General features: G+C 45.5%; 1 protein-coding gene across 2 annotated transcripts in view; it reads left to right on the forward strand.

Annotated features, from left to right (window-relative positions):
• The first annotated feature begins 577 nt into the window (after positions 1-577).
• Positions 578-12,573, forward strand: part of cyld2 (cylindromatosis (turban tumor syndrome) 2) — a 39,948-nt gene continuing 27,952 nt past the window's right edge. For both annotated transcript variants that reach the window (XM_070896315.1, XM_070896317.1), the window contains exons 1-4: positions 578-646; positions 2,798-2,981; positions 4,495-4,947; positions 11,370-11,505. In XM_070896315.1, coding sequence (XP_070752416.1) covers positions 4,501-4,947; positions 11,370-11,505 — 583 coding nt within the window. In that variant the 5' untranslated portion in view covers positions 578-646; positions 2,798-2,981; positions 4,495-4,500. The remainder of the gene's footprint in view (positions 647-2,797; positions 2,982-4,494; positions 4,948-11,369; positions 11,506-12,573) is intronic.

Below are 12,573 nucleotides of genomic sequence, written 5' to 3' on the forward strand. Positions count from 1 at the left end.
CCCTCGCCTCTCCTGGGCCCCGATCACGTCGCTCTACAATCTCGCACCGCTCTTTCGCCCGACCTCGCCGGTTGCCGCCTCTCCTGCTGTACCTGCCCCTGCTCTAATCAGCGACCTTGATTTTAGTGACATCCAATCCAGTCGCCCTTCTCCATGTCGTTGCCCTCCTGCACCAGCTCGCGCTGCTTCATGAAGTAGCATGCCTCCATGCTACTCCCAGGCCGCCGCACCTCCGCTCTTTTTATGAGCCCGGATTGGTTGACAGCAGCCCCAGTCCCCGGGAGCTGATTGGTTGACAGCAGCCCCAGTCCCCGGGAGTTGATTGGTTGACAGCAGCCCCAGTCCCCGGGGCTGATTGGTTAGCAGCAGCCCCAGTCCCCAGCAGCTGATTGGTTGACAACTGCCCCAGCCCCCGGGAGTTGATTGGTTGACAGCAGCCCCAGTCCCGGGGAGCTGATTGGTTGGCAGCAGCCCCAGTCCCCGGGAGCTGATTGGTTGGCAGCAGCCCCAGTCCCCGAGAGCTGATTGGTTTGGGGGGGGGGGGGGGGGGGAGGAGGAGGGAAAGCCAATTTGGACCTCGCGAGATGAGGGAGCGGCGCATGCGCATCTCCCGGTGCGTCACAAGGGACATCGAGAAGCTGCGGAGGTAAGGTGTTTTATCAGAATAATAAATGTCGGTGGTGAGTGGGTTAGGGAAAGCAAATAAACCTTTCTCCGGCATGAAAGTGTCTCTCGTGCAGTCAGTAATCCCACTGGGGGCGGGGGGGGGAGCAGTTATAAAGTGTCGGGGCCTACGGGAGAGAAAGTTCCAGCTCCGTCCGCTGGTTAAGGCCGGCTCCGAGAGAGAGAGGCCTCAGGGCAGCAGCGAGCTGGGTCCGGAGCCAGTGCAGCCTCCCCCTGGTTATAGATCTACAGCCAGTGCAGCCTCCCCCTGGTTATAGATCTACAGCCAGTGCAGCCCAGCCCCTGTGCAGGTTATAGATCTACAGCCAGTGCAGCCTCCCCCTGGTTATAAATCTACAGCCAGTGCAGCCTCCCCCTGGTTATAAATCTACAGCCAGTGCAGCCTCCCACTGGTTATAAATCTACAGCCAGTGCAGCCTCCCCCTGGTTATAGATCTACATCCAGTGCAGCCCAGCCCCTGTGCAGGTTATAGATCTACAGCCAGTGCAGCCCAGCCCCTGTGCAGGTTATAGATCTACAGCCAGTGCAGCCCAGCCCCTGTGCAGGTTATAGATCTATAGTCAGTGCAGCCTCCCCCTGTGCAGGTTTTAGATCTACAGCCAGTGCAGCCCAGCCCCTGTGCAGGTTATAGATCTACAGCCAGTGCAGCCCAGCCCCTGTGCAGGTTATAGATCTATAGTCAGTGCAGCCTCCCCCTGTGCAGGTTTTAGATCTACAGCCAGTGCAGCCCAGCCCCTGTGCAGGTTATAGATCTATAGTCAGTGCAGCCTCCCCCTGTGCAGGTTTTAGATCTACAGCCAGTGCAGCCCAGCCCCTGTGCAGGTTATAGATCTACAGTCAGTGCAGTCTCCCCATGTGCAGGTTATAGATCTAGTCAGTGCAGTCCAGCCCCCTGTGCATGTTATCATCATCATAGGCAGTCCCTCGGAATCGAGGAAGACTTGCTTCCACTCCTGAAGTGAGTTATTTGGTGGCTGAACAGTCCAATACGAGAGCCACAGACTCTGTCACAGGTGGGGCAGATAGTCGTTGAGGAAAAGGGTGGGCGGGACTGGTTTGCCGCACGCTATTTCCGCTGCCTGTGCTTGATTTCTGCATGCTCTTGGCGTTGAGACTCGAGGTGCTCAGCGCCCTCCCGGATGCACTTCCTCCACAGGGCGGTCTTTGGCCAGGGACTCCCAGGTGTCAGTGGGGATGTTGCACTTTATCAGGGATGCTTTGAGGGTGTCCTTGTAACGTTTCCGCTGCCCACCTTTGGCTCGTTTGTCGTGAGGGAGCTCCGAGTAGTTATAGATCTACAGCCAATGTAGCCCTGCCCCTGTGCAGGTTATAAATCTAATGTCAATGCAGTCTAGTCCAGTTTTTAAATCTAAAGTCAATGCAGCTCAACCCCTGTGCAGTTTATGAATACATTTTGGGGGATTATTTTCTCAGTTTGCAATATTATTTTGTTCCACATAACTGAGATTGTTTTTGTACCTGCAACTAGTGTCTCGCAGGTTTTGTTTTGCTTTCGATTTGTTTTGCTTTCTCCTTCCTCCTCCACGTGACCCGAAAACTCTCCAATTGCATTGCAGATCCTTCTATCAGTTGGAGTGAAATCTACCTGCTCATCTCTGGTTCATACCTATTTCAACTGAATTGTTAAACTGATTCTTTTTTTTTTTAAACAGGTTTGAAAAACGCTGTTTTGATTAATTGCTTTTTTTGACCATTGGTGCAGTGCAATTGTTTTGTCGTTGCACCATTTATAATGGACATTACTCCCAAATCACATTTCGATACCAGTACTGAAACAGGAAGCAAGACTTGGCATAGATCTTCAGCTGTCTCAGAAAATGCGATAAAATGTTACAACGCAAAGGATTTGAACGTGTACAGTGTACACTAGTATAAATTGCAAATACTAGAACAGAGTTGACCAGATAGCAGTTCTAATGTTGGAACTTTTGGAAATTATTCCTAAAATGTATTTTCACATTGCAATTTGATTTTAAAGAACTGGTTAATGGATGCTGGTGTGATGATGTAAGGCGGATCGGTACAGGTTCTGGAATACTCTCTTTTGCTAATGTAATTGTGCCACATTTTAAAACTTGTTTTTCACTGTAGGGCTTGAATTGAACACTGAATCACCAAAACAAAGCCAGTATTTTTAGCAATGGGCCAATAACTGGAGTCAGTGAATTCATTCCAGTGCCAATGTGAACTCACGACATCGTGATTCAACACCAGAAAGCATCTTTATGGAGGCACTTTTGCAAAATATCGAATATATATCTGCATATAAGATACAGTAAGTACAGGTACACTAATAAAGAAACTGGAAGCTGTAGGCGTGCATGGCCAAATCTTGTACTTTAGCTTGAAATGTGTATTCCACCTTCAGGAGTCGTGTAAGGGAGGTGGAAGACTGATTGTTCTTATTCCTCTCAAAAGAGCAATGAGGCAAGTTTATTCACTGTTGCCCATCCTATTCGATGTCTTCATCATTGATGTGTTGGCTGACATTGTAAGGGGACAGTCATGGATTGTCTGTTCCAGGCACTTCTGAAAGAATTGTGGCGCTCTTTTTTAATAAATGAAATTGTGCTGTTGTCGGACTCTGCAGGGAACTTAATTGTACTGTGCTCAACATCATGAACAATAGTGTAACTAAGTAGGATATGGTGCCTCCAACTGCACTATTATATCTTTGCATGCATGGCCCAAGAGGGGACCCTGAGAGTTTTGATTGGAAGGTGCGAGGGGAATCTATCCAAATTATTGATTTATATTTGTCTCTCGGTCTTTTGGTAGATGCCAAATTTAGCTTGGACATGGTTCTTTGGGATCATGTTGAGAAGGGGCCAAAGGTGCTTTGGCCTTTCTTGTCTTTCTTTGCTTCCAGTTAAGTCACACTGCAGGCAGAGCTTGTGTCCAAACTGTTCTGCTTCATGGTTTGGAATGCTTGGGCATGGAATGAAAGAACTTTCTTCAGTCCATGTGTCCAGGACTGAGCTGTGAGACAGATTTATAGCAAGAAGGGAAACAAATTGCAGAGAGGAAAGTCTTGCCTTATATTGATCTATTGCTCAGTCAGCACTCTGAAAGGGAAACAGCTTTCCAATGACCACATCCCTTTGCTACATCTCTTGAGAGTCTAAGTTAAGAAGTTGGTGATCAAGTGTGATTTAAATGGCAATGGGTTTGAACATGTAGAACATCAAGGTGGTTGGCACATCACAAGCTATCTCCCGCATAAGGCCTTCCACCATGCTGAAGGCCGCTTTCCTTCATTTGGGAAAACTGAGGCTTAGCACAACAGCTCCTAGAAGGCATTTTCTGGAGTCTGAGACCACATGCAAAAATATCCAGAATTTGGAGCCTATTGTGGAGTTGCAGATTGGCATGTAGTTGCTGCTGAAGCTCTGTACCTCCAGCATGTAGAAGCACCATTTGGTGTGTGTCCATGCTGTGGTCACGAGGGTGTCGGTGAGTTGTGCTGCTAATGAGTAGTTTCTGATGTCAAGTGAGGGTTTGAACCCTGCCTCATTGACTGTCAACTTTGGTGTGGCCTCTTTAGAGTCAGCATGATTCCCAGATCTCTTGTCTGGAGTGTTGGATCAGATCGGTTCTACGTGACATAATCCGACACGTGAGCCAATCAGGCCTGCAATATGCAGCACACTACTCTTGTGTTGATAGGCCAGTATTTCTTTATGCTGGGGCGAACCCCTTACTTCAAATCCTGCTGTCTAATGATGTGATGATTTTGTATTCATTCTTGTGCCCTATAAATTATAAAAGCTTGATGTGATATTTTTCAGAATCAAATGTTTCCAGGCTTCAGAATCAGAATGGGAGGATCTGAAAAAGATAAACATTATTTTATTGTGATAAAAGAATTCACTGCAAGCAAAAAGAAGATCCAGAAAGGCTTATTGGGATATTTCAACAGGTCAGAAACTGAGGAAATATCTTCTGTCGTTCTGGAGTGCTACAAACAGACACCAAAGTCACTGCAAGTGAAGCAAGAAAATTTAAAAGAAATCAGCAAGGATGAAGCAGAGTTGCTTCTTGAAATCCAGGACATTCCTCATCGATGGGAGCTCCTTCAGGATGAAAAGCTCTTCAAATCTATTTCTAACATAAAAATTAATGACCTTGTAAAAGTGAGGCTGAACAGGACGACAGGAGTCGGAATTGTCAAAAACATAAAAAATTCTCCAAGAGAATATGGATTGAAACTACATGGATCCGTGTTTCAAGTAGAGATGGTGGTAAGCAGCAAATAAGCAGAAAACGTGGGGTGGTGGGGCTTCCTGTCAAAACTTTGTAACATATTCCAACGCCACACGGCATTTATATTGTAAAATAGTGACGATGAAGCAGCAGATTCTTAGCAGTCTCAGTCTATATTCTGCATAGAAGGTGTAATCGAGGGAAGTGGGGTTAAAGTACTTCAGGTTGTGGGAAAAAGGTATAGTTGGTCCTGCCCTGTCTTGTCCAGAAATCAGATTTTTCTGACGACGTGACAAACTCCTGGGGCTAGACTTTCCACTTTACATCGCCCATCTAAGGCCCATCTATTGCCCAAAACGGACCTCTATCGCCCATTTTGAGCAAAAAGTGGAAACTAGGCCCAAAACTTCGCCGGAAAACTAGGCCCCCAAGTTTCCACTTTGATCGGCGAGATGATCGCCCACACAAGGCCATCCCAAGTTTCGGCACCTAGCATGCACTTCGCTGGGCCGATGCAAGGCCCAAAAGAATGCTCAAAAATAGTTGCTTTTTCAGAGCCTTAGAGAGGAAAATGGGCACTACGGACGCCATCTTTAGCTTCTGAGGAAGGGTGGAGTATTAGTTCTGAGTCAGTTAGAGAGTAAAATTGAAGCAAATTGTACTCCGAAATTTGGGACAGGGAATATAAGTAGATATTATCAACTTATTTATGCTAAATAGATTTCATATATTGGAATTATTTAGTAAATGGCTTTTACATAGTGAAGTTATTTAATATTGTTGGTGCCTATCAAACTGACTGGTATACAGCTTAGAGACCACAGAGAGGGCAGACTACAGTGATTAGAGAGTATAGAGTGCAGAGATTATTAAAATTAGCAAAAGTAATTATTGATAGTGATTATGGGGCCCATGCTTTCCCTGCCTTTAACTGCAACTGCTCACACACTGGTTACTGAAAGGATCAATCGAAGAGGTGGCAGAGTAATGTGTAGACGGAGACGAAAGGAGAAACTGTATTGCCAACGAAGGTACTTGGAGAAGCAATCCTACCTGAACTTGTCTGAAAATGCTTGTCTTAGGAGGCGGCGATTCCGGAAGGAGGTCATCGATGAGATATGTCAACTCGTCAAGGATGATCTGCAGCCTTCCAGCACCATCAGAACCGCACTGTCCGTTGAGGTGAAGGTTACTGCTGCCCTAGCCTTTTACACATCGGGATCTTTTCAGGCTTCAGCTGGCGACATCTGCCATATCTCTCAGCACGCTACACACTGCTGCATTCGACAGGTGACTGAAGCCCTTTACGTTCGCAGGATGGAAAGCTTCCCACTGACCAGGGAGGCACAGACCAAGAGTTTATTGTGGTGTGTTGCATGCTGCATAACCTAGCTATAAAGAGAGGACAAATGCCAGATCATGCTGTAGGTCCACCTCCAGAAGGAGATGAGACAGAAGAGGCAGCCGGCGAAGATGAAGAAGAGGAATGGGCAGGAGAGGATGCAGGCGAGGACATAGGGGAGCTTAATCAGCATGGCGATCTAGCACCGGTACCACCACACCCTTCCCGAAGACCAGTAGCCAGTGGCAGTTACACGGCCGCTAAACTTTTGCGTCAGCAGCTCATTAATGAACGCTTTGCATAAACTATTATTGTTGATATTCAAACATTCAATTACAGTTACGTTTAAACAAAAGTTTCATTTCCATGGGGAAACAGAATAAACAAACAAATATGCATGAAAAACTGTACATTGTAAAACTTATGTAAGAGAGAAGGTACAAAAGTTGTAGAACATTTTTTTTTATTAAGAAACAAAATTTTTTTTAAGGACTAATGAATAACAACCTCCCTCCAACCCCCCACCCCCCCGCACCAACCCACCCTTCCCTCAAAATCCCCAAAACATTAGAAGAAGAAGAAATTGAACATTTTAAAGAGGCCATTTAAGTAATGACAACAAGTGACCGTTTTAGTCATGACAACAAGTGACCATTTCAGTGATGATAACAAGTGACCATTTCAGTAACGATAACGTGATCATTTCAGAAAGAATGGAAAGTGAACAGTTAAGTAATAACAAGTGAACATTTAATTATTGAATACAAGTGATCAATTTACTAACAAAACAAGAGAATAATAAAGTGATAATAACAAGTGAACATTTTAAAACAAGTGAACTATTGAGAAGCACTTCCCCCCCCCCCCTTTCCCCCCCCCCCTTTCCCCCCCCCCCCTGCTATCTGTGGCTACGTTTCCCTCCAGATCCTGTCCCACCCCGTCTACGCAGACCGACAACAAGATGTTGTGCAGAGTGGGACGGCAAGACTTCCTGCCGTGGCGGAGGTAACGGAGCGGAAGCAGAAGCCTCAGGCTCTACTTCCGAGTCAGGAGGAACTGTGTCCTCCGTACTTGCTTGTGTGCTTGGGGTCTCACTGCGAGCAGACACGACACCTTGGGGTGCAGCGCCGTGTCCAGCCAGCAACGCGTGCCGTAGGGCTTTTGTTGCGGCTGCCTGCTCCCTGATCGCCTCCACTGTCTCCTGAACAGTCTGACTGCTCAGAAGACCAGCCGGAGAAGCGCGAGCAGAACTCGCACCAGGATGTGGAGAACTGGCTCCAATTGTTTGAGAAACCCGTGAACCCCTGGATAAGGTCGCGATCGATCGCGACCGTCTCCCTGCACAGGGAAAGTAAGCCCTCCATCTGGTCCTCCGTGGCAGGCGAGTGCATTTCACGCTGACTGGACCGCCGTGGAGTCGGCGTGTGCAATGTCATGTGCCTTGGCGTCACCACCTGCACACTGCTTGGTCCCGGTGCCTCATCTGTCTCAAAAGAGAAGGCCGCAGGTTGTCCCCACCCCCACAAAAAAAATCTCCTGTTCTTCCTCCTCCTCCTCCTCCTCCTCCTCCTCCTCCTCCTCCTCCTCCTGCTCTTGCTCAGCCGCAGCAGGAGTCTGCAATGGCTCCTCCTCTGGCTCTTCCTCCTGGGAGTGTCCCGATTGGTCAGTGGACGTGTCCGTTGACTCCATCAATACTTGTTGACCTTTGAAAGACAAATGGAAGTTATAAACAACGTTTAACAATGCAATATCAATTCATCTCAATTAAGAACTCAAAACATTACCATTAGCCCATATGCACAAGCGGTCACCAGGCCTAACATGACCTCATTTGAAGATCAATAGTATATCTCAATAGTATGGGCCCAAGTTTCCACATGATTTGCGCCTGATTTTTAGGAGCAACTGGTGGAGAATGGACTATCTTAGAAATCGCAATTCTCCACTTTTTTTTCTACAGTTCTAGTCAGGTAGAACAGTTCTACTTTGGAACAGAATTTTTTCTTCAAAAGGGGGCGTGTCCGGCCACTGATGGCTGATTTCAAAGTTTCCACAGTGAAAACGTACTCCAAACTTACTTAGAATGGAGCAAGTGAAGATTTTTGTAGAACTGAAAAAACCTGTTTACACATAAAGAAATCAGGCGCAGGTTACAAATTAGGCGTCCAGAACGAGGTGGGGGGGGGGGGGGGGAAGGGAACTCATTAAATTCTACAATAAATCCTTATTTATACTTCTACAAATATTATACAAATAAATCCAACCTGAATAAACATTTATAAGCAAAGAAAAGATTAAATAAACCATCTTCCTACCTGTGTGAAAGTGCTTCAGCCAGCCTCACAAGTTCGTTCATTCGTTCCCGACGGCAGGGGGGGGGGGAGGAAGACTTTCCCGACGGCGGGCGAGCCCGAACGCAGCGGAGGGGGGGGGGGGGTGGGGGAGGAAGACGTTCCCGATGGCGGGCGGGCCCAAACGCAGCGGGGGGGGGGGAGACGTTCCAGACGGCGGGCGGGAAGGAGACAGTGAGAAGGCTACAGGAAGCCTCAGTGCTGATGGCAATGTGCTTTTATTAAAAAATGTTCAAAAATTAAACAGCTACAAAGAACTACAAAAATGGCCGAGTGCCAATGTTTTTTTCACACTGCGTGTGCGCGAACGCTCCAACGCGCACGCGCAGCGTTGCCGGCAGGAAAAAAACTAATTTAAATAGTACCCGCCCCCTCCCACTTACAAAATCGGCGCGAGTGTAGGCTCCGCCCCCCTGGGCGCCGCGCCAAACAGACAAGGAGCTGTAGGGCTCTCCAGAATCGCGAGTTTTTTTTCCGCCGCCGTTTTAGGCGCGAAAAACGGGCGCCCAGCTCAGAGGGGCGCCCGTTTTTTATCGTGTGGAAACTTGGGCCCTAAAACTCAATTATATATCAAATTAAAGTATCATTGCATAGGATTACCCGCGTAACAAATATTTACTATTGATTCACACATTGCATCAATGCACAGTTCTCATTACTCACGTGACTCTAGGGTGGGTTCGGCCACACCACGGGTTGTGACCGAACGGCTTTCTTGCCCCACCAAGGCCACTGCAAGCTCCTCGTAGGCGTTGAGCGACTGCAGCATAGCACAGTCCCCGCCCGTCCTGCGTTGCTCCTGCTGGTTGATGGAAATCTTCTTTTGTAATAGATAAAGAAACATTGCACAGCATAAGCAGATGGATTTGGCACTAAACATTTAGGACTGACAGATTTATAAGTTAATTTTCAAGTTTGCAATACATTGATTAGGAAGATATTCATACTGTAACATTCAAATTTTTGTTGCGGTGCATAAATGTAATAATTTAATCCTAATTTAGTCATGCTTAAAGATTACGATATAACATTGCAGATTCTAATTAGATTTTCCATACAACATTAAATAATAAATATGGATGATTTCAAATTTAAATTTCAACTCACTCTTGCAGCCGCCAATAGACTGTTCCATCATTTCCGGCACTGATCCGGTGTCCGGGCTTCATTTGATGCCGACGTGACAACGTTGGCAATCTCTGCCCAAATCCTCCGATATGCACGGGGTGGAGGTTTCCCATGCCCACCTCGTGTCAGATCTTCCCACCTCGCGTTTACACTATTCACTAGGGCCCCATTTGCCTCTTCGCTGAAGGGTTTGGCCCTTCTCTTTCCTGCAGCTCCCTCCATTCTTTAAATTTATGTTTTTTCAGTAGCTTAAGATAACCTGCTTCCTTTCTCCTCTCTCCCAGACCCACACAGAGCTTCTGAGCATGTGTGAAAACCCTTGACCTCTCAAAACACGTGAAGGAGCATCAACCTGAAAAAAAAATCAACCTGCACATACGCAGTAATGCGTTGTTGGGAAGCTTTTTTTTTCATTCACTTCCGTTTTCTTTGGGCGATCGTGAGATCGCCGAGAAATCACATCGCCCATTTGACATTGTTGGACTATGGCCAAGTGGAAAATTGCAAAAAAAAAAATGTGCCTTGAGCCAGCGATCAGCACAGGCGATACGTCCCGCATCGCTGGAACAAGGCCATTTTTTTCGGCCTTGGCCACCAAGTGGAAAGTCTAGCCCCTTGTCTCTATTGTATCATCTTGTTCAGGGTTGAGTTGCTTACGTAGAACTCAGCTACTTGGCTTAGATGGTCTTCCTGGTAGCCCAGTGGTTAATCTTGACTTTTTCCATAGTTTGGGCTTCCATTGTTTGCATTGAGGCTCAAAATGGGGCAGTTCTGATGATTTGGGTTTTGCATACTGGCTGTATTTATCCATGGACATCAGATTTCAATTTCAACGAGTCAGAGGAACATACTGTAAAAATATCAGAATTGTATTTAAAAAAAGCTATACCATTTTATTCCAGCATAATCAGAGTGTAATAAAGTTGAGACCGTTTGGGAAAACTTGGGCATGTAAATTGTTTTCCATATCCGTGTTGAGAATGATTTTTTTTTTGGTATTCTCCACTTTGGAGTTTTCCCAGATAAGGGAATGGGATGGAGACTTGGTCCCAGGCCCGTGACCGTATATAACAATATGCAAGAAAATGAAGGGGGGTAGCTTTTGATTTCTTTCCTCTGTGGTATGTGCCTACCCTTTGTCTATTCCCACAATGAATTGACTAACGAGCAATTCAATGTGTAGGGATTTGTAGGTGCACTATATTGTATCACTATGAATGTTGAATTTGATTTTCACTATAGCATACTGCAGATATTGAACTTGGTTGTAATTTTTGCATGGTATTGTCTCCCAGGCTGCACAACTTTCTCTGGCTGCGTTAGGTAGGTAGATGAATCTCTGGCCATGCGTCTCTTGGTTTGGCTGTCTGTTTGATTCAGCTCCAGAGTGCCCCAGTTTCTAGATAAAAGCTATAGAACGTGACCCGTTAATTTATCTTGCTGTTGCTTTTTCATTTGTGCTTTTCATTCCAAAGTTGCTCTGATTTTCACAATAGCAACCAGTTTCAGGCTGCTTGGAGCTTGTGTTTTCTTCAACACTTCAGACAACCATAGAGCAACCGTTCTCTGGTTTCGGATTTCAATGTTGCCTTACATCAAATGTTTTTTTCCCCCTCGTACCCCCACCATCTCGATGTAGGAAGAAGACGATAAAATGATGGGGAGGAAACGTGTTCAACTCATCAGCATTAATGCGGGAGATATCATTTTTGCAAGTAATACTGAAGTCGAGCCACCTGGTACAAATGATAAAGAAAGTAAATTGCACAGTGATGGTAGGTTTAAACATCAAGTGACCCTTTTCTTTGTGCTGGTTAGGTGTATATTTTGTGCACGTGCCTGCCTATGTATGGGCATCTATCAATGGCATTAGAACATCTTATTTTTTAATGCTGGTCGAGGAGTAACTCCATATTCTAGGTTGCTGACATTTCAATATTCCCTCTGTTGATCAGTGCTACTTTACCCTGTTTCTGTACTATAGATCCCTTGTGAGCTATGGAGATGGAGCTCCCTGCATTGACAGAAGATGTGTACTGCAGCCTTTTAACACTCCATGAGTGAGGCAGATTTAAAGTGGTGTTGCATCCTTACAAATATTGGCCATCCAACATCCTCTTGGATGTAACTCTGGGTACATGGTTTGAAGCCTGGAAAAGAGAAAAAAATTGAAATTAAAAGCCCTTCCACGTTAGTGGTTTTCAAACATTTTAATGTAGGAGATCCGGGCAGATATCAGCGCACTTGTCCTCATTACCCAGCTTCCCTGTCAGCTACCCAAAGGAAAATAGTGTTGAAATTGCAGAAAGCATTTATTATTGGTAACAGTACAACAAATATATATATAGCTCTCCAGCACCCCACAGTGACTTAGTAGGAATGATGAGGTTGCTTTGCTCTGCACAATACGTGAATTTGTGGGTCAATTACTGATTAGGTGTTAGCAAGGCAAACTTGTTTTGGAAGAGAATTCCAAGTGGTAGCCATGTAGTGGCTGAAAGATTGCCTTGGGATAGTGGAGCAGATAGAGTAGATCTCTTTTTATTTTTGTGTAAATCTAAATTTTGTGAGGGGAGAAGAAATAGTTGAGGAAAAAAATCGCTAACTTTATAACCTACAATATTGTTTATCCTTTATTTAGAAATTCGATCCAACATTTTTTTCCTCTATCTATTCACCAATATTATAAAATATTCAGTATGTTTTCTTTGTGACCAGTTTATTCAGTCCAGTATTAGATTGAGCACACTGGTTGTTATGACCAGGCTAATGAGCCGTAAGGAACCTGAGTGAGACACTGGTCTCATTAAGTAACCAAATACTTAAACTTAATTACAATTTTA

This window comes from Pristiophorus japonicus, chromosome 12 (assembly GCF_044704955.1).
Source record: "Pristiophorus japonicus isolate sPriJap1 chromosome 12, sPriJap1.hap1, whole genome shotgun sequence".
NCBI lineage: Eukaryota > Metazoa > Chordata > Chondrichthyes > Pristiophoridae > Pristiophorus > Pristiophorus japonicus.